The sequence below is a fragment of the Semicossyphus pulcher genome, unplaced genomic scaffold (genome assembly GCF_022749685.1).
Source record: "Semicossyphus pulcher isolate SPU_LCO1_2020_fin unplaced genomic scaffold, fSemPul1.0.p SCAF_1, whole genome shotgun sequence".
In the NCBI taxonomy this organism is placed as follows: Eukaryota; Metazoa; Chordata; class Actinopteri; order Labriformes; family Labridae; genus Semicossyphus; species Semicossyphus pulcher.
In genome coordinates this window covers 15,469,255-15,492,003 of record NW_027211603.1, presented here as the reverse complement: position 1 = coordinate 15,492,003, position 22,749 = coordinate 15,469,255, and the positions used below count along the sequence as shown (strand labels likewise).

General features: G+C 41.9%; 1 protein-coding gene across 2 annotated transcripts in view; it reads right to left on the bottom strand.

Annotated features, from left to right (window-relative positions):
• tub (TUB bipartite transcription factor) overlaps positions 1–22,749 on the bottom strand; it is a 51,272-nt gene that overhangs the window by 6,138 nt on the left and 22,385 nt on the right. Inside the window, exons 1-8 of one of the 2 annotated variants that reach the window (XM_069663427.1) lie at positions 18,168–18,876; positions 10,954–11,005; positions 8,140–8,302; positions 7,403–7,540; positions 5,108–5,260; positions 3,328–3,449; positions 2,280–2,471; positions 110–222 (exon numbers count right to left, since the gene is read on the bottom strand). In XM_069663427.1, coding sequence (XP_069519528.1) covers positions 110–222; positions 2,280–2,471; positions 3,328–3,449; positions 5,108–5,260; positions 7,403–7,540; positions 8,140–8,302; positions 10,954–11,005; positions 18,168–18,205 — 971 coding nt within the window. In that variant the 5' untranslated portion in view covers positions 18,206–18,876. Of the gene's footprint in view, positions 1–109; positions 223–2,279; positions 2,472–3,327; positions 3,450–5,107; positions 5,261–7,402; positions 7,541–8,139; positions 8,303–10,953; positions 11,006–18,167; positions 18,877–22,749 lie in introns of those variants that run through there. The other variant, XM_069663419.1, reaches the window with a different exon arrangement.

Genomic DNA, 22,749 nt, shown 5'->3' with positions numbered 1-22,749 from the left:
ACACTAAATGCATGGCCTTAAAGACTTACAGTACAACAGTGTTCATGCTCACTTTGAGTAATCTCTTCTCAGATAAATGTTTCATGTATAAAAGCCAGTGTGGCCTTACCTCAGTTTACCGATGAAGCTCTCTCCACCTCGGGACAGATCAGTGGGATCGATGGAGATGAGGTAATTCGAGGTCTTACTCTTTTTCCTCTTCCTGCCAGCTAACAGGAACACCTGTGACAAAGCAAACCAGAAATAGAGTCACTTCACCTGCACGCTTAAAGATAAAACACTGATTTAAACTACAAAGCTACAATTGCACTTGTTACGGCTGTATGTTTCCCGCTCTGTTTGTCCCTTTTCCTCTTCTGTTGTTGGGACTGCAGCCTTCTTGCCTGTCAGACAGTGATTTTAGTGTTGTGTTATTTTACAATGTTACAATTTCATTTAGCAGATGCTTTTGTTCAAAGTGACGTACATCTGAGAGTTGATACAACACAAGCAACAATCAAGACAGGGGGGAACAAAGTCAGTAAGTGCAGTCAGTAACAGCTTTCAGTGCGACCGGACACTGGTGCCGACAGGCAGTGCACAGGGCGTTTTTTGTTTGTTGTTGTTTTTGTTTTTTTTAATAATCAGCAGCAGCCTCAACAATATTGTCCTGATCATCATCATGAATATTCTAATCAACATCAACAACATCCTCAATGTCATCATCATCAATAGCATCAATATCATTAAGTGCAGAGGTGTTCATAAAGAGCTGGGTCTTTAGATTCTTCTTAAAGGTGAAAGGGACTCCGCGAACCGAACACGACTTAGGGCCCTGTTGTGATGGGAGTACCAGGAGCCTTTCATTGGTCATTAGTTAGTCTGCAGTTAATCTCTTTTTACAGATGCTACTTAAAAATGTAGTCTAAGGTTTACATAAAAATGTAGAATCTGTAGGCATGTGACCTGATTTTAGTACGGGAAGTGTTCTGGCGTTTGTAGCACGTTTGTAGTCAGAGTAATATTCCCGCTCCCATCAGCATCATCTGACAACGATTTTGCTTCATATTAATCTCTATAAACAGACATCTGCATGAAAGTTCAGCTAATCCGTCAGAAATTCAACTTGAGACAACTTTCCTTGACGCTGTCACAAAAGCCGTTCAGCGTTCAGATTTCCTTGACTTTGTGAAATGCATCTGAAATGATCGATCCGACCTCCGTTCAACAAACGAGCATTTTAAAAGTAGTTTTCTTCTCCTCTTGAGGACAGACCTGCCAACGCTTGCATTTTTAGAAATCTGCATCATGATTGTTGTACATCTGACAAAGGTAAGACCCCTTAATTGCAAGTAAAGCGGTTTATTTTTCGGGTTCATACCGCTGAAGTAAGCCAGAGTGCAGCCTCTGTGTAACTTACTAAGATAAGATAAGATAATCCTTTATTGATCCCCAGGGGGGAAATTCAGGTGTTGCAGCAGTACAAAGACAAAATAGCAAGTCAGTAAATACAGTATAAATATAAGAATAGATTCAAAAAAAATATATGAGGTATATACAAATGTTATACAAGTAGGATGAAGTGACAAGATAAAGTGACAGTTGTGGGATAAAGTGACATGGTATGCATGATGAGATAATACAGTATGGTATGAGGTCTAAGGTTTACGATATGGTACAATATAAGGTGCAGTATAACACACGGTCACTTCTCAAGTTGCTAACTGGACTGTAAACCATGTAGCACGCAGAAAAGGAAGTCTTGGCTGGAAGTCCTTATCGCTAAACGCTCTCTAAATTGGAATACCAGACATGTTCACCGTTGCTCCCAGAGGCTATATCGCCATCAGGCTTTAGTAAGTTCTGAGATTGGTCTACAGTTAATGATTTGGTTCTTTGTGGGTGTAATAATAATGGATGTCCGTGGATGTGAGTGTTTTAAGGTGGGTCAATTGTCGATTGTTGTTTGCCCCATAGGGCCACCTTAGGGTGGGGCATCACAAACTTTATTTTAATATATTGGCAGTAGATTTGTCAGATACTTCATAGGTGTGTGGATTGGTGAATTCTTCGGTTTTGTTCTCTACTCAACTTAACTCAACTTTATTTACACAGCTACTTTCAGAAGAAAATGGAGCCCTAAGTGTTTCACATAGAAACAAACTGATGGGAAGTAAGAAAAAAAAATTGACAACAACATTTTTAAGACAAAAAGATACAATAAAAACAACAAAATGTTAAATAAAAACAATTAAATCAGTAAATAAAATAGTAAAATGATCTGGAACATAAAATCTCACCTTCTTGCCGTCTTCTCTCTCCAGGTGCAGGTAGTAGGTGGGGTACATCCCTCTGTCCATGCCCTTCTTGTCTCTGGTGATTCTGCACTTCACTCTGACACCCTGGGGCGCAGGTCGCAGAGAAAACTCTTCAAGGTCGTCCACATCGATGGCAGGATCATTGACTGGCGGGGTTGGCGCTGACGCTACCTCCTGTGGGTAAAAAAAAAAAAACAGCCCACAAAGAGCGAGACCCCTCGTGAGACAGAGGACTGGGGAGTGATGCATTAGAGTTGACTTTCATTAGAACAGAGTAATGAGACTGAAGATCAAACTGTCCGCTGGGATTGAGAATGAGCACGGCGTGTCTAAAATAAGGACGGAGACGGAAGATTGAGTTGACAAAAGGGAGAGATTAGAGGGGAATGAGGAGCTAAGAGAAATGATGGTTATCATAAGAACAAAGACAGTCGGGGTTTTAGTCTGAAAGAGGCTGTGTTTTTAATAGGGTTACATGTCTATCTGACCTGAGACATTATCACACCTGAAATGGAGAAAACTCTATATTGAATACAAAATCACATTATTGTCTGCTAAAAAAACATAATTAGTTTGACTGTATAAAATGCTAATTATTGCATAGAATGGCCCATATAACAGTTTTATCTCTTTCATGCTCCTTGAGGAAACATAATGTGTCTGTATGATAGTACAGTTCGACCACCTGCATGCAGGATAATACACCCTGTAACAAACAGAACACAATGACCTTCAGATGACATCTGTGTTCCCAGAAATAGCCAAACCCAAAAATAACTCCAAAGTTGTTTGTAGAAAACAGAATAGCCAAAAGGCAACAGCTCTTTATTTGTATCTCATAAAAAGCTATAATGGTTTATTACAGTGCGTTCAGCCTGCAGAGATAAATAGAGTTTTAAATAGAAGTCCAGCTAAGCTACAAAATTCAATCTGCATTTTTTTTCTCTCCGTTATTGACCAGGGAAAATGCACCGACTGTTGCCACATCATGCGGAGGGTATAAAAGGTGAGCCGTGTACTTCAGTTTCACCTTGCATGACTTCTTGCTTGTGGCAGAGCCCGGCCTCGTGTTGCTGTTGAGCTGCGAGGAACTGGAGCTGATTTCATCTTCGTCGTCCTCCTCTTCGTCAAAGTTCATACTGCTGGATATACCTGCACAGAGAAGGAAAGAGAAGAGGAAAAAAAGAGTCACTTATTTTCCCCTGCTGTTAACTGTTAACGTGAAATGCTGCAATAAATAGCCTCCAACAGGAACATTTTCCCACTTCATCTGCTGATACGGATCATTGTTTCTTGAGGGCTTGTTCGAACACAGTTTTAAAGAGAGCAACTAGGTTGTATGTTTCCATTAAATGATTCAACAAGGTGTCAGACATCAGTGGATACTCACTGGGGTTTTTTTTTTTGTGGACATTTATTTTGTACAGCTTTAGTACAGCTTATATTTGTGCTACAGCAGGGCTGTCTATCATCTCAGAGATTGTATTCAAGAGAACGGCAAATAACAGCAACCTGTTCTGTTCATATTCAGCATCTGACTTGTCCATGCATGCTGATGTAACAGTTGATAAAATGTAAAATATTTGTGCCAGTAGTACAAGTAGCAGAACGTCCAGTCATCCATGCTGAGGAGGTATAATAACAGTTATTTGCTGCCCAACAACACTGTGACTGAACACCACATTTTCAACTCTTTGGAAATGTGAAGAGGAATACGCTCGGCTTATCTGGGGTAAATTTACTAACAACAGCGTTGAATAATAAGAAAAATGGTTATTGCGAGGTATTTAAATGTCAGTTAAAGCAATGTCATGACTCAAAGTCATGATAAGATCTAACAGATAAAAAGGGTCCTATCATTCTTCATATTTAAGCCCAAAACCTAAACCCTGATTTCTTTCCATAATCTTTTTTCCAGTTTGGCAAAAACAAATCAAAAGAAACCTGTTTGAAATCACTCTGTGTCTACAATTAGTGTACTATCTTCAACCTCTGCCATGTAACAGTACCCATATTCAGTGTCTTTGTACAGCTTTAACACTCTATGATTTATTTAAAGGAGCAATTCGCCCCTGGAAAAGTCAGTCAAAGCTGGTGTTCTCTGTAATCGATAGAAGCTATAATAATTGAAATTGGCGCCATAGCTGTGGAGACAGTTGTACAAACAGCTTGTGTTTTTGCCCATTCTACATTCCTACAACACCCAGCGTGCATTGCGCCCCTCCCTCTGAAAGGAACTGCCCAATGAGAGATGCTGGAGTGAAATACTACCGTTTGAGGGCCCGTTTGAGAAGGGGATAGCGTCCTCCAAAGGCACATAGCCATGCATTTTTTTCCCTGCCATAATGGCATTAGCTCCTCATAATAGCATGATAGGACTGAGGTTGACATCGCTGAACTGGCCCTTTAAAAAAATCCCAGGGAAAGAAGTAGTGTCCTTTGCTAGGGTGTATGCAGAATCTCACTTTACTGCTCACCAGAGAGTGGACTACTGCAGGTTTATTATGTAATGTCTAAAAGATGATTGTACTAGCAGTCAGTGTTTACAGCAGCTAATGTTTTTAGAAGCATAAATTACAGTGAGAGAAAAATATGTCAGCATCACTCATTAGTGCTTGAATTATATCATTCACACTCTGGGTCTTAAAATGGCATTTCTATTTGCAGATCTGACATGACTCAGCTCGTTTCAGCCTCCTGCCAACGCACCGCAGCTCCTGACCAGAATGCTGTGGGTGTAAAAAACGGACTTGTGGTTGTGCTGTTGCAGATGCACCGAGAGAAGAACCCTTCCTGAAAACTGAGTGTACCTTTCTTGAGCATGGTGACGCGCAGGTCCTGTTTGCTCTGCGACTGAGTGCAGCTCATGACGGGCTCTGCATCGCCGTCCTCTGAGGTGCTGTGACCCACTGTCAGGATCTGGATCTGACCGTCATCCTGCAGGGAAGCCAGGCCGTCGATTGCTGCAGAGCCACAATATCACAAGGACAAACTCTATCAGGAAACAGCTGCAATACTGTACAACAGATGCATTTTAACATACAGTAAACTACCAACAAATAAGGCATGTAGACCTCGCCCACCTGAGTAAATGTGATAGCAGTCCCTCATTTCCCCTGTGATGAACATGTGGGTGTTTTGTGCTCTGCTCTTCTCATATTATAAGTAATTGTTTCCCTAAATGTCTCTACTATTTAATTAGCTTCTAATGTGAAAGAGAGAAGAACATTATGTCCCTGCTGCTTCAGGCATTAAAGCAAAATTCCCTTTAGTTTCAGACAGGTTTTTCTATACATGTCCTTTTTCTCCTCTTACAGAGGAGCACAAAAATAGAATACGGATGTTGGTAATTGTAGAAAACTGCAAATGGAAAATTTACAGCAATATTTTATATAATTCTGTTTTGCAGAAGTCCAAGATTTGGTGTTGCAGGGACTGCATATTGACAAATGTTTTGTTGTGTGCACACAACTGTTAGCTGGTCTAATTAGTCTGTTTCTCATGAGGTTACTTGTCCCAATTTTTCCCTTTCCCTCAAAGGTGTGCATCTGAAAATGTCTACTGAAGCAGACTGGGCCATTCTTATGGCCGTGTTCCAATGTCTGCATTGTTAAATTTAATTCATTTAGTAATAAATACAAATTTATCCACAGGTGCATGGAGAAATGTTTACTTTTTTTGACATATTTATGGCTGATCTTGACAGACTAGTCAATAAAGATCACGAAGTGTTCATATTAATATGTGCAAAGAGGAGCCTTTCTGAGAGGAGACGTGCACATTGGAGGCCTGTTCGTATTGCTTTTGATCCTAATCCCAAATTAATAGTTTTAATACGACATATTTTCAGATGTAGATCATAAATTCAACAACCTATACTCATCAGAATTAGAAATACTTTATTTATTAATGGGGGGAAATGTGTGCGTTGCAGTTGCTCAATACAGACTAAAACTATGAAGAGATATAAAAAATATAAATAGAGTATAAATATGTAAAATATGTTTATTATATACAGAAAAATGTAAGAAAAATAAGTAAAGTATATTGAGAAAATATGTAAAAGCAGTAAAATATATATACACTGAATTGTATATATTTTTAATGTGACAGTTTAAAATAGGTGTCTGAGTGTCAGACAGTCAGAGGGAGGAGTTGAAGAGTTTGATGGCCACAGGCAGGAATGACTTCCTTTGGCGTTCTGTGGTGCATCTTGGGGGAATGAGTCTTTCACTGACGTGCTCCTGTGCTTAACCGGCGCATCTCGGAGTGGTTGGGAGACATTGTCCAAGATGACCCGTAACTTGGACAGCATCCTCCTCTCTGACACCGCCGTCAGAGGGTCCAGCTCAAACCCCCACACCGTCACACTCATCTTTTTCTTTAACTCTTATTGTGAAGCACTTTGTGAAGTCTGTTCTTAAAAGGTGCTATAAAAATAAACTTTACTTACTAACTATGCTGCTTCTGTAAGTGCACAGTAGCTTAGTAAAACAGCGCTCCTCAAACAGTGTGCTTGTACTCGATCACATAACTTTATTTCTTATTTTTTCTGGGACAAAGTAGGTAGTAACATTTATGTACTATAAAGACTGTGCCTTGTGTATCAGTCTGTAATATTACAAATATTTTCTCTATAACACTGCATGATGTTCAGTCTGCAATAACACACTCTGAATGTTAAGAGGACAGAAGCAAAGGGGAAACAATCAAAGCACTGTAGATGGAACACACCACGTCCTCCTCCAGCTAATGAGGAATTTGTGTCTCCACTTGTCGTGTGTCTGCAGCCCGACAGCTCTCAGACTGTCGTACATCATTACAGACAGCCGAACTCTGACAAGTGCGTCACCACGGCGGTGGCTAAGAGGGCAGCTTCATTGGCTCTGTTTGTTGCCAGATGTGGCTTGAAAAATCAGCAGGGACACCATTATCGGAGGCTGCAGAGAGGGCTTGAACAGACTGGTGCAGCTGCTGGATTCTGCCTCTTCGCTTTCAGACTGTGCACTGAATCTAATGACTGCTTTTTTTAGTGTTTAAACATGAACAATTAAAGACGTGTGTAAAACAAATAGCTTCATGTGTCTTAATACAGGCAGGCTGACCTTTGTGCTTCCCCTTCCTCTCCTTCTTGTCGCTGCCCGTCTGTGGAGTCGAGCTGGCTGAGGCTTTGCCCTTTTTGGCCGAGCGAGGCGGCTGTGCGTCCGCGATCACCTTCACCTCCTCCTGTTCAGCTTCTTGCACTAAACACAGGCAGGGTGAGATGGACAGAAATAGGTTCTACGGTTATAATTCTTCCCCTACTTTCCATCAGAATGTGAGCCCTCTGCAGAGGAACATTGTGTCAATATATTCTCCCTTCTCTGTGCTGGAAATGGCGACAGTTCATGGCCTTGAGCCCAGAAGCTGGCCGTCAGAACTGAGGATTAGATGGCTGCTCTGGTCTCTGTGTAGATAAAGAGACTTCATCAATCCTGACACCAATCCTGCTCCCGAGTGTGCAGATTTACAGCACAGTGTAAGCTCCAGCAATAGATCCTCCAGCATGTTGGATTGGTTCTGCATGGGCTCCAATTTCCAATGGTAAGAGAAACACTTCTAGAGTTGTTTTGTAGTAATGTTTTTGAGAATCTGACAACTTGTAGTGCACAGTTCTCATTTGGGAAATAAGCAAACACTTCAGAAGAGGAAATCCTCTTTCAGCAAATGGACAAACACTTCTTGTCAATAAGATAAATCGCTCCAACAAGCAGCCTGACATCTTTTGTTGCTCAATCCAAAGTGTTTGAGTTTGAGCTTTCTGATTCAACAGGAGTCTTACAGTAGTGCAAATGTTACTCACCATGGTAGATGGTGCTGCTGTTGCTGCTGAGGTAGGACTCCACCAGCGGCGCCTGCTCCTCGCTCTGCTTGGTCCGGCGAGTGCGAGATCGTCCGTCCACGTTGGACTGCACCATCAGAGGCTCCTGCCTCTTCTTCTTCTGCTTCTGCTCGAGGAGCGCTCGCTGTTGTGGAGGGTTCATGTGTGAGTGAAAACGCATACAAAATAACCCGGACAATGCAGGCACAGTTTCAGCAGATGAAAGAAAGAAGAAGAAGTCAGAGCATCCTCCTGTTAGACATGATTCTAGAGGATTAAAACAAAACTACTTTGGCACTGAGGTCATTGAAGTAAGCACGGTTTGCCACATTAAAGAACAACCTCTAAATCTGGGTATCTTCTTTGCTAAAATGTTTTTGCACATGCAGTGCTGATGTTGTAAACTACCAACATCTTTAAGAGGCCAGTCTTTATTCCCCTCTCCTTGTAAAAAACACAACTCATCAGGGATGATTCAGAACAGTTTTCTCTTTTGAGGCATCACAGATTTTCTTCTAAGCTTTGGCAGAGGTTTGGCTTTGAAAGCGAGTAGCAATGACACAGTCTCAGGTAAATCTGTTAAGCCAAGAGAAGAATGTGAGGATGTTTAAGGAAGTGCTGCTCACACCACTTTGACCTGTGGCTGGATATAGCTATTCATCTGGACTAACTGTCAGCTATATGCAAGTCTTCAAACCAGAGCTCATCAAATATTGAAGGTTTCTATTAGTGGCGGGTTCAGGCTGCAGAGCACTGAAGCTCTACACTTTGAAGCTCAAATCTTTGTCAGGACAGTGAAGGCTGTAACAGTTGGTGTGTTCCCACAGAGTGCGGATTCGGAGGTTGAGGCAGTAAGAGGCACTTAAGATGAACTCTGGTGTACAGGGTTTAAATTGTACGGCTACAAGCACGCTCTCTCTCTTTGACTAAAAGCGTACCAATAAACAACACACCCTGTTTGGGCCTTTAGGACTCATCAGAAACCAGCTGACTAGGAGGAAACGAATAAATATGAATAATAAAGATTGTTATTCGTCATCCATTTAAGCCTGGATGAAAAGCATCACTTGCACATGGATCAGACCACCTGTAAGGCCGTCCCATTGATTAATCAGGGAGACGCTGCAGGAGCGTTTGATGAAGCTCTGACTACAGAAGAGAGCATGGACGTTTGAGTGTAGCACTGCACTCACTGTATTCAGGTCAGGTAACAAACAGCTGAACGTCAGGAGCAATCGTTTTTACTTTGCATAGAAGAAAACTGAAAGCAATTGAATTGCAGCTGGGACTTGTTTGTTTTGTCTGGCTGAAGTGCTGCTGACAACAACAACAACAACAACAACAACAGTATCAGTTAGCAGAGCGTCAAGCTGCCAACTGCAGCTGGTTTGAAGAATCCTGTTCTCCCTCACTAACAGACACTCTCTCTTTTGGATTTGTACGTTTTCAAAATTTCACAAAATGTCTCAGTTATCCTTCTCCATGAGGAGAAAACTCTAAATGAAACATTATTTTAAATAATCACATGACCTAAGAGTAACTTTATGATTATTAGCTATTAATAATTACTCAAAACACAAGCAGAAAGACGTTCTTCATTGAGAGGATGAAACTAATCATTTAAATAACCCATGGGTATAAATGCTGACATTATTTGTATGCTGCTTTTTAACAAAACACATGTTGTAATATATAAACCAATATTTTGGGGGCTGCAAGGTGGTGTAGTGGTTGGCGCTGTCACCTCACAGCTGGAAGTTTCTGGAAGGTTCCGAGTTCGAATCTCAGTTAGGGAAAAGTGGGCCTCTAATTGTGGGGTTTTCATGTTCTCCCCATGCATGCATGCAGCTTCCTCCCACAGTCCAAATTGCATGTAGGTGTGAATGTGTGTGTGAAAGGTTGTCTGTCTCTATGTGTGCGCCTTGTGATTGACTGGCGATCAGTCCAGGATGTACCCCGCCTCTCGCCCAATGACAGCTGGGATAGGCTCCAGCCTCCCCACAACCCCGAGCAGGATAAGCAGTATAGATAATGATAGATGGTTTATATTTTGGTCAGTCAGATGTTAATCTTATCTACTTCTTTGGCCTCTATAAGCCTTGCAACTAACTTGATACACTAGTTTACACATACATGCAAACTCTTCAACATATAGTAACTGGGATTATGAACATAAACTGCATTCCTCTTCTGAAGGAGCAAACTATGTAAATGCGTCTTCAAACGTATGATTAGCTATTTAATAACTATATCTCAATCAATGGAACTTAAGGACTTGCAATATACAAGAGGAAGGTTTAATCACAATAGACATTTGAAAGGCAGACAGCTTCTAATGCAAATATGCATCTATCAATCATCCAAAGGACCATATAGAGTCCAAAGTACCAGTGAAAGAGATCCAATCACAATAAACTACATCTCTTCATTTTGGATGTCATTGGTGATTAACGATTTCTGTAGGGCAGTGATTTAAAACAAAATGTTTATATGTTTCCATCTGTTTATAATATCTTTTATTTTACAGTGTTCTGTCCTGTTACAGTGTCCATAGGTTCAAAACACACTTTCAAACACTAATACTGCTCTGCTTTAGGTTTAATCCATGTTATTGACCGGGCTTCAGTCTGTCAGAGCCGTATAAACACCCTGTCATTAAAGGCTGAGACAGATAACAAGTCTTCGCTGGCTGTGGAGCGGTGTACGTTGGACAACAATAAAAGTGTCTTGTTATAATTGATTTTCACTGCGTGTTACACTATTATCAGAAATGCATGAATAACAGTGTAAACGTACCTGTCTGTCCAGTTTCTGCTGTCGCAGGTTGGTGCCCTCGTCGTCTAAAGTGCTGCAGAGAGAAGAGAAAAGACAAGAGAGGGAGTTTGTTGTTAAAATGCTAAAAATAAACCAGCTGTTAAACATAAAAATGACATTTCAACAGAAACGTATCTGACTTCATTTTGGCTTAATTGCCAACAATAGACAAAGAGACGTAGGAAGAAGGAAGAATGTTTTTGCTGCAGGATGTTTTGTCTCACATTGGTACCTAAACTAACCTTTAATACTGCACACTCATAATGCCTCGGGTTATTATTCCCTGAAAGACATCAACAGTTCATAGAAAACATAATATACTTGTTTTTCTTAAGTATATTAACCGCGGAAAGGTTTATTGCTTTGTGCTTTCTTATCGTGAACACAATTTACTACAGCTATGTAGGAAAACAAAATAAACGATAAAAAATTAAATGATGGACAAAATAGGGCTGCACAGTGGTGCAGTGGCTAGCGCTGCTGCCCCACAGCTAGAAGGTTCCTAGTTTAAATCCCAGTTCACGCGAAGTGTTCCGTTCTGTGTGGAGTTTGCATGTTCTCCCCGTGCATGCGTGGGTTCCCTCAGGGTACTCCGGCTTCCTCCCACAGTACAAACACATGCTCGTTAGGTTCATTGGTGGCTCTAAACTTTCCCGTAGGTGTGAATGTGAGCGTGAAAGGTTGCCTGGCTCTGCGTCAGCCTTGTGATTGACAAGCGATCAGTCCAGGGTGTACCCCGCCTCTCACCCAGTGACAGCTGGGATAGGCTCCAGCCCCCCCGCAACCCTGAACAGGATAAGCCGTGTAGATAATGGATGGATGGAAGGAGAAAATATAAAGATATTATAGATAAGGTGCCAAGAATACATTAAAATATAGTTTCAGATAAACAATATAAACACACCAGTCTTTTGCAGGATAATTGTAAAAGTGGACAGGGCTGATCAGTGAACAGAATCACAGCAAGTAGATATAAACACTATTACATTAGAGTAGTGTTTATCTTCTGGGTGGCTCATCCAATGGGCACAGAGGCAGCTTAATTAGAATGTGTGTACTTCAATAGCAAACCTATCTACTCGAAATTACATTCGATTATTACGAAACTGCTTTTATAATTACGTTGCGTGGACAACATAATCACTGCCAGGGTAATGTTCACACACAAGGGAATGAAAGGTGGGAGGACCTGCAAGTGTACGAAGTGCAGGACTGTAACCCGTGTCCACACTCCACACTCTGTGATATGAGGTCCAGGCATCAAAAGCACTTCCAGTTCCAGGTTAGGGATGTTAATATAAAAGGTTTGGGTTATTTAATGTTATATAACTACATTTCCTGCCTGCGTTGGTCAGCGTTACGTATTTGCTGTTGCAAATTAGTTGAACAAAAAGGTAATTTCCAAGAGAAAGGTCCATTCAGAGCTACAGCCCTTAAACACTCCTCCTCAATAATAAGGGCCAGGAGGACTCTTACATTAGCTTCTCCTCGGTGAGTAAAACAGGGACATAATCAGAGACATCACTTGAGAATGATTGTGTGAGTGATGTCATAATGTCCAGGGAAGAATAGAAGCTGGCCTGAATCATTAGCAAAGAAGAGGAACAATTTGAGGGAACCTTGGTTTCCATCGCTGAGTTATTAGTAGCCAATCCAGGAACACATTGAACTCTCCCTCTCATGTCCTCTGCACCAAACTAATTACACCTGAATTGAGACACTGTTTTATTTCTTTGAAACTCATTATGTGGTTCAAGGATGCACACAAATTTAGATTCTTAACTATTTTTTATCTTGGGTATAAAATCTTAGGCGGCCCTCTTCCATTAGGTGCTTTTGTTTACATTTTTTTCAGAGAACTGAGTCACATCTTCTCTAAAGGGTGAGTATTATGCTATGCTCTGTGATACCTGTGGAGTAGCTTAGCATAATGTATAGTTTAAAAACTCCAAATTTTTCTCACACTGGTGCTCTGTACAGGCCCTCATGCAGCCTCTGCCTGAAATGACTGTCAGCTCTGTCTCTTTGTGAAACCGCGCCCCTACAAGCCCGCTTTCTTCTGACTGGCCAGCTCTCCGAAGCCCACTGAGGCTGCACTTTGTGACGTCACAAAGTGCAGCATGTAGACAAAACTGTGTAAACAGAGGATGCTCCATTCACAGCCTTTGTAGACCGTTAAGGCTGAACTGAAATGAGACGGTCTGGTCTACGGAGGATTTCCTGTTTGTGTCACCAGCTGTTCCCGCCCTTAACCTGGCATTAACAAATGCCACTCCTGTCGCCTAGCAACAGGTAGCTAGCATAACTAACGTTGAGTAAGTTAACCTATTGTTTTAAAGATCAATTGTTTCAAGGGCCCTTTAATTTTTTAACCATGTGTAACGTTAGCTATTCGACTGAATTGAAAACAGAAACCTTTAGATTTAAACGTTTATTCCTCGGCCACATAAAAGTCCACTATTTTGTTTGAATTGCCGCGCAATGCATCTTGGGATACATTGGGGTGCATCCTTCGCGGCCCGGGAAATGGAGGGCGCATTTGTCGGCCGCATCTGAAGGGACATCCTTCGACGTGCTTCTGTGACGCAATCGGCCTTCAAATACGGCTGCAGCCCCTGGATTGGGACACAGCTAGTATTCTCTGTGAAGCAGAAAGCTAATGGAGTTTTCTACCAGACCACATAATGAGTTTTACTCCTACTAGGAGCTTTAATGTCACACTGAAAAGTCTAATGAAAGCTACTCAACTCTGTAACCAATAACCTTTTGCTTTTGTTTTCAACATCGCTGATTTAACTTGACTGATATGTTATAAATGTTGCTTATATTGTGTGTGTAAGTGCATACATCTTTGTGTGTGTTTAATGCACTGCTCTGGGTCACTGTGTATTATCACTGTGTGGATTGGTCCCTTAACAATAGTCCCTTATATTCTCAAGTTCATTTTGACTGTGCCGTTTAAGGTCGCAGCCAAGATTGAGCAGAAAGTGACAAGAAGCCATTGCAGGGAAAGCCTGTGTCAACTGTTTCAGCAAAGAGTTACTGCAACAAACATCATTGTCACTGCCTCTCTATGAATCACATTTAAGACACTGTATCAGTGAACATATGAACTGCAGACTCAGACATCAGGCAGGCAGGGAGAGACAGTCTCAGGATTGTGAAGCCCTTTGAGGCACATCTATGATTTTGTATCAAAACTGACTCTACCTGAAGAGACATCCCTTTAAACAGAGTATTTTATGGTTACACACTGTTGCATGAATGCTGGTATACTTCCTCTACAGGTGCTTCATAGTGGTTACAGGCTTAACAATGGAAAATAAATGTCAAAAGATCTACAGGGACTCTTCCTGCTGCATCTGATCCACCTCTCCACTGTCCATCTGCTCTTTATGTTCAGGCAGAACTTCATCCCTCTTCCAACTTCACTGGAGGCTGTATCACTATTGGTGAATATTTTATAACAATAATACACATTTTCTTCACCTTAACATAAGGTGTTGGACTGGGCGGAGTATACAGGATTTGAGGAGGGGCTGCAAAGATTGAAGTTGCCCTGAGAGAATGCCAATGCTTGGGGCCACAAATATTGTGCTACACCCCTGCTTGTATCCTTCACCTTAAAGAGACGTGATCGATGGACAAAACTTTGCTGTATCCCTACTAAACAGCAGAACGAGAGGTCATTCTTAGCTACAGTGTTTACCCTCTCAGACCTACCAGTCTGGTGTCTTTCACCAGGTTTGGCGGGACGAACATTGCAGACTGACAACTGCTGCTTTCCTCGTGTGCACTCATTATTTTTTATATCTTAAAAAGCAGTCTTGTGTTCTCCGCAGACTCCCTCATTGTTCCCTCAGCTCGTGTGCCGGGGCGTCACAGGGACCCCTGAGAAACCTCAATCGTTCCTAATTAGAGCGCAGTGATTTTTTCTCCTGCAGAAGCTGAAGAGAAACGAGCCACAGCAGAGAGAAAAGGATGTAGGATGGAGGGGGAGAGGGGTCTGCAGATTTGTGATAATATTATGTTCGGTTTTTACAGCTCTGTTAACAATGACGGGAATTCTTTCAGAGCAGAAAGTTTTTACACGCAGAATGGGATTCAATATCTTTCATTCTGCCTCAAAAATACATTGTTTTAGCTCAAACCAACACTGGTGAGTCTGTTATTTTCAATTCTATGGCTTCCTGAGCAGCATGTGCACATCTAAAAGCTATGTTTTACGCCCTACAATTAAAACCTTTCATGCACACAGCCTGAAGATGTGACATGCAAATGCCCGTATAGGTGTATTTGCATAATGACTTATGTGGATTATACACTGGTGACTAGTAATTGCAAGGCCTATTGGTGTAATTAAAAGAGCAACGCATTTTCAATTTTGTTTTTGAATGATAATGTTCCATTTTTTACTCGTCAATTTGTTATCCCTCAGCTTGAATAATGACAACAGCAGCACATCTCTTTTCATTCCCCGTTAAGTCTCATCAGTGCAGGTAAATAAAGCCGACAGGTGGAGAGTCAGCATGGCATCTTTATACTCGATATAGTCGATGAATATCCAGTTTACCTGCATTATCGAGTGTTTTTTGATGACCACACGCATGCAATGAAAAAGCATTTACCTCCCACTCTGTGTCAGACCTACAGACAAACAAAGCACTCATGTCTGCAATCAGAGTAATCAAGTGTGTGAATAGGCATCAGACAGGAGGATAATGACACAAACAGGGCCGTTTCAGTGGAGGTCAAACAGCTCGTTATTGTGGAGAGTCTCTGGTCACTGCTGTCCTGCAATACACCAACAGTCGAGGCTACAGGAAGCTTTCAAATCTGTTAAAGTAACATATGTTTTACTATGCATTAGTGGAAATGTTATATATAATGGCGAGTGACAACTTGACTTCTACCAATCAGGACACACGTATGAAGCTGACAATTGAAACCTGCTTTAGAAAACCTATTTTGTGAAGATTACATCACGTAGGTGCAAGAAGGATGAAAACATCGAACATAAAGAAGTAAGGCTCTGCACACTTTGGTCCAATGTTAGTGACAAAACCAACTTGATATTACTCGACCTTTATTACACGGCTGTGTTAAATACTCGATTCTGATTGGTTAATTACGGCATTCCGAGGTCTGTTATTTCTCGATAACAGACCGTTGCTTTGAGGAACAGACCGTTGCTAGGAATGCAGTTCTAATCACACAACCTGAAGGACTAACTGTAATCGTATCAATCCGCCAAAAGAAGTCTGGTAAATTTAATGATTGTGTAATGCTTTTTAGAAACATATTTTACTGAGCAGTCAAGTAAGCACTTTCTTTACAGTTCAGTCTACCTCACAGATCAAGGTCATGACCGCCTGTTTACAAGCTGATGCGGCTACATTTTGGACTGAGTAAAAAAAATAGAATTTGTCAGTACTTAGAACTATTTACATTTTTATTTGGGCATGAAATGTATGTTTTCCAACCAGCCACAACTCTGGCTGACTCTGACTCTGGCACTCAGAGCAGGAAAGAAGCTGGCTTTTATCAGTCTCTGAGCCTCTTCTTCACACTTTTAAAATAGTTTTTCATGCATCAATAGGTTTTTATACTTGTGACGATCATTGGCTTGTGTTTCTGCAGCAGCACCTTTTAACACTATAGAGAACAATCCAGTGTGCACAGAAGCATGTTTACCGTTCATCTACATGGTGCAACGCATGCAATTCGATGGATCTGTACTGCACTGGAAGCTATCATGGCTTCATACGCCCCACAGTATGTATCAAATTAAACCACTTTAGATAGCAGTTTTCCATAAAGTAATGCAAAAAAAACTTGTTAATGCATTTCTTAAAACACACAAATGTCACACTTTCTTTGAACAAGAGCTCCTGTGGTTTTAGTGTCAGGAAAAGCAGAGAGAACAAGAGATTTTCAGGATTCCTCCACGACTGAAAAGCTTATCTGCTGAATTTGCTCCCCGCTGAGGAAGCTGCTGCTGTTTCTTTGATGTGTGTGAGAGTGTTTATGATATGATTCTTCTATTTTGTCGATTCCTGTGAATGCATGCACTGTATATTTCTAATGAGATGAGAGAGCCACACGGTGCAGCTGTCTCCTTCAACTCTGCACTGAGGCCCATGCATTTTTCATGGCAGCTTCACGGGATGAGGAAAAACTGCTCATTGAGGAGCAACCCCGACCTCTCACTGACACTCGAATGACATCCATCAGGAGATAATGTCTTCTAAAGATAGTGATTAATGTCTTTGTTTTACACTTAATCTAATGACTTCCTGAAGTGTATATATAGAGCTCCTTTTTACCTTGTTCAGTCTCTTCCTTAAGTTTGTAAAAATGACTTTCTGCCGCGGTCCTGATGCAGCCTCATTCTGAAATTTGTGGATTGCCTCCGTAACTTATAGCAACCGTGAGCCAATGGCATCAAAGTAAGCAGGGAACCATGGCAATGGGTATTCAATCAGAGGAGCGAGCCAGCAGCGTTAGTACTGCACTTGAAATGATGAGAGCAGATATGGGCTGTACAGCAAGACTCCAAGCACAAACAGGCTCTCACATTTTCATCATAAATAAGGAATACTTTGCAAAAAAAAAAATGCCAGGATTGAAATGGCAGTATCTTGCAACACTTGCAGACATGTATGAAAACGCACATTTGCAAACATGCACATAAGAACTTTCTTTGTCATTCCTAAAGTGAAGATGTTGAGCGCCAAATGTGAGCCCATATATATTTATCATGGCATTCCAGTTGAACTACTTTTGAATTGAATTGAATCTTCATTAAATTAAGAATATTAACTGTGTGATGGTTTAAAGAAAGATAATATGTCATAAAAACTAAATTGAGACCTTAATAGTTGCAGCTAAAAATTTGGGATTCACTTTTGCATAATTTATATATTTTTCTGTGATATTCCTTCAAAAAAAACAGCCTCAGTCTAACCTATAAATATATAACCTTTTCACATGTAAAAACCAACAGACACGACAATATTATGACCCCCAAAAACCTCCACTGTGTTTGCTTTAATTGTGTCAATCCACTGTAACAGCTACAACCTGCTCATGACTGAACGCTCTGCTCAGACGCACAAACATGCACACACACACACACTGCACGGAAAGAGGAACACCGTGCCCTTTCCTGCGTTCTCAGGAATGTGCTACAGTACCTGTAGGGGATCCAGTCGGAGGAGTGCTTGGAGCTCATTCTGTATCAATCACTCTGACTGCTGCTGCTGCTGCTGCTGCTGCCTAACTGCCAGGCTAACGGCCTGCGACAGCACCAGTGCACAAGTGTCTATGTACGGGGTCTGAGAAGGACAGCGATCACAGCCAGAGAGCCCACATCGCCTGTTCATCCTCTGCTCACAGCTCTGTATATCCCCAGCTTGTCTGTTTTCTGTTTTTCTTCGTGTGTCCTCCAGCAGATGACCAACAATCCAGACAGACCGCCGCACTCCTCAGTCATGCACGGCGAGCGCATGAAATAGCCGTTTTCTTCTCTCCCATGTGTACGCTTCCAGTCAATGCCTCTCCTCTTCTCTTCTCCCATCCGCCTCCTCTGCTCCTGCTTCTCTCACTCTCACTCTGTATCTAAATCTCCCTCCGTTTCTTGCCCTTTAAATCCCCCCTCCCCCTTCCTTTCTTCCTTCCTCTCTGACCAAATCTCGCTCGGTGCCTCTCTGCCCGATCTATCCCTCGTTATCTCCCGTGCAGCATCACCTACATCAGCAACGAGTGCGAAGCCTTAAAAAAAATAACAGGTGATGGAGAATCCCCTTTGTCTTGCCTCTTTGATGTTCCTTTTAGGCTATTCCTGCACAGTGCCACCCCTTTTCTCTACACACACAATCCTATATCTCTCTTACCCACTGTGTTGCTTGAAACATGCAAAGCAGGGACTCAGATGTGTTTTCTGCACCATCATTTATTTATTTATTCTCTCAGAGTAAGAGGCATTAGCATACGACTGTGCAGACTAGTGTTAACAGCCTTTAATTCAACGCTCTCTACAGGCAGACAAAGGCTCCCTGTGATAGTGCCACAGCTCTGAACCGCTCTCACACACACATCTGCTTCCGCCCTCCGTCTGCCGCCCCTCACTGTCACCGCACAAACACACACATCACTCACTGTGTTCCCAGGGTTATTCAGGAGTCCATCTATAGACAGTTAAAGCAAGCGGCTTCCTCGGAACAAAAACGGCTTCACAAGGAGTCGATTCATGTCAAAACTATCAACATCAGCGAATGTTCTGATAGTTTTAAGAGTGTGTGACATTTGGAGAAATATATCTGGGGAAGAAAATCTACTGCTTGTGGGCACAGATGAAAGAATCATAGCATCTACTGACTCCATACAAAACAGCCTCAGGCAACACTGCATTTGCTGTATTTCATTATTCGTGTGTTGCACCAACTCCTACGGATTTAGGACATTCAATGCACCAAACCAGTGAAACGCACAAATGCATGCACACACGCACGTTTATTATGGCTGAGGTGGTTGAAACACGCTGAAGTGCAGAACTCTTATCATGCTGATCAGATCAGACACAACTCGGTACAGAGTAAGGCTGTATTACAGCGTTCAGCACTGTGCAAACTGTTATCTAAGCAACACAAGCCAAAACAGGAGCATCACTCTTTAGTTCTTTCAAGCATCTTCTTTAAATTATTTAGTGCAAGCCTAAAAAGAATCCATGGCTGATAGAGTTCAGTGGTGGGCTGCCAAAGTAAACCAGGAAGAAACAGCAGTGAGAGCCAAAGGAGCGATAAAGACTTTTCTGTTTGGCTTATGTAAAGGCCCCCGCAGAAAATAGGTTTTCAGATCAATATGATGTTAAAATAACCAAACCAGACAGAAAAGGAAACAGAATTCACCTGCATGATAACACCTGTGAAAGTAAGGCTTGGCTTGTTAATGAAAAACATTTTAATTGGACACGCAATCATTTTTGTTCAAGATTTCTTCATCTGTATTTTCTTTTTTTATTTCCCACCTTACATTCTGTTTTATTCCTTCTGTAATGTTGCACCATACAAGACAAGATCTTCTTCTGTAGTATGTGTGTGTTCTGGTTTCCGTTTGTAGTACACTTGTACTCCAAGTGATATTGACCAATCACGTATTAGCAGGCTGCGGCGTATGCAGGAAAAACAGTGCGTGTGGAGAGCAAAAGCAGACGGAACGTAATGCTCTGTAATGACATCTGCATGCTAACAGCTAACAATCTGCTCTAGATATAAAATTCCACTTGAGACAAATATGCCTGACGCTGCGTTTCGAAAGCCGTCCAGCGTTAAGATTTCCCGACTTCCTCGAATGCATCAGAAATGATCGATCCGACCTCCGTTCAACAAACGAGCATTTTAAAAGTAGTTTTCTTCTCCTCTTGACGACAGACCTGACAAAGCTTCAGTTCTACTTTTCTGCATCATGATGTTGAAATTTCAGCAAAGTTAAGACCCGGTAATTAAAGTCAATCTGTTTCTTTTTCGGGTTCATACCAGAAACAGATGAACGGGCGTCCTCTGGGGGATTTAATAAACCAAGAAATGTCATATCTCGAGGGGTGAGATTCCTGCACTTTTGATCTGAACACACGATCGCTTCTCAAGTCGCTAACTGGACTGTAAACAATGCAGCGCACGGAAAATGGAAGTCTTGGCTGGAAGTCCTTATCGCTAACCGCTGGCTAAACCGGACATGCCCAGCACGTTCACTGTTGTTCCCAGAGGCTATATCGTCTTCAGACTATAACAGTCGGGTTTTGAGATTGTGTCAATTTTGCTTGTCCACAAATATCGCCAACATACTCTGTGAACTGTCACCGACAATGAGCCTGATATTTAAGGACCAAACTTTCAATAACCCTTCCTTCAGGTAAACTAGTACGTACACAGGAAAGCCAAACCGTATTTTCATTCATATAAAAGTGTACAACATATGAGCGATCTCCTTCTCCTCTAGATCCATCAGTACCAAAGCCTGCTGCAACAGCTTTACTGGAAACATAATGAAACATTGATCTCATTCTCCGATGGTATGGCCTTTCAGAAATGCCAAGTCACAAAGGTGTTTCACTTTGACTCGAACAGGAAGAAAGCGCTGACGGAGCAGCAAGAGCAAAATAAATCAGCTTTCATAAAACTCCAAACAGATCAATCCCTCACACAGAGTGTCTCCCACCGCGTCACAGACCACCAGTGTTGTTTAAAGAAACTGGACTGTGGAGTCGACCGGATCAGTTGGGAATATAACAGACACTTCCTTGTTAATCGGGGTGAGTTGGTTCTATACTTATGACTTATTTAAATGAGGAAGTGTGTACATGCTCTTTGAGAAGAGTCAATTTATGAGTGTATTAATCTATTGAAAGCATGTTGACTAAAGTTTGTATTTTACTGGAGCAGGCGATAAAGTCAGATGTCCCTCCTACACACCTCTGCTGCTTTTCTTCTGCAATTTAGGGAATTGTAATTCCACCGCAAGAAGAATCGTCTCCCATCAAACATGATGAGAGAGATGGTGTAGTTTTTTGTGTCGCGGCCCAGGAGACCCATGTTCTTTTTCGGGTTTTGTAATTCCTCCCATAATGCAGTTATTGAAATGAATAACTAAAGTTGCTGAAGAAAAACAACCTGCATAATCAGTCCTCCTCGGTGCAATTATCACCGAGTTGAAGGAGCAGGACGGCTCAGTAATTAGGGAGAGATCTTGTGTAACTGAGGATGAGGCTCCCATGTCAAAAAGCATCAGCTCTGCCTGTGCCGAATCCCTGCGCCATCGGACAGCTGTAGTTACGTTACGCGGCAACATAATCCCGTTCAAAGATTCATTAACTTTGGCTGTTGCGAACAAAAGTTCACAAATGTTAGTAGTGGGACTGGTGGGACAATAAATGTAAGTGACTGTGTGTAATGGAGTGTATCCTGCGGATCAGCTGCTGTGATGAAAGTGGAAGTAAATGGAACAAGCCACTCCAGAGAAGGAACAGGTGTAAGCACAGCACCATGCTTAATATTTCATGCTGAAGGGGGGGGACTTTGAAGTTCCTCTTTGGTCATGAGAGAGTTGGATCGACGTAGGAGGGAGGCTGACTTTCATATAATCAAATGAAAACAAAAGTACAGTAAATTCTCCTTCCTACAAGACCTAGAAAACAGACTGCTTTCTTTCTACTCTCCCCTCTGGCCTGATCGACATAACAGCATTAAAGAGCAAACGATAAGATCCCTTTTGACAAATTGGATTTTTCCAGGCCAGAATTTCGTGCAGTTTTCCCAGAGGCATGTTATTGTTGGTAACATGAGGCCAGCAGTATCAGTAATTATAATAATGGTCGTCGTGGAAAATGGATCTCTGGCTTGTGTCCGCCCGTCACAGTCAGACCGGCTGAAGCACAGCTGCAGAGCACACAGCCGTAATATTATAGCAGCCTGATCAGGCATACAGGCCATGTGCCAACCGATGGGCGACATGCACCTTTGCATGAGTCGGATATTTGTACATTTTTATCAAATCAACGAGCCTCACATGTTACCGCAGAGACGCCACAGCTCCAAAAGCCTTCTCTCCTCATTTTCTACATAAGACTGGCACGCTTTCATTTGGTTAATTCTTCACCATTTTGTTGCTTTCACGATTCCTGCTCCTCTGATTGACTCGCTTCACAGTGATGCTGCCATGCATCCCAAATAAGGGCCTCTCCTTTAAAAGGAATGGATCTGTGTAGTTGGAGACTTTGGA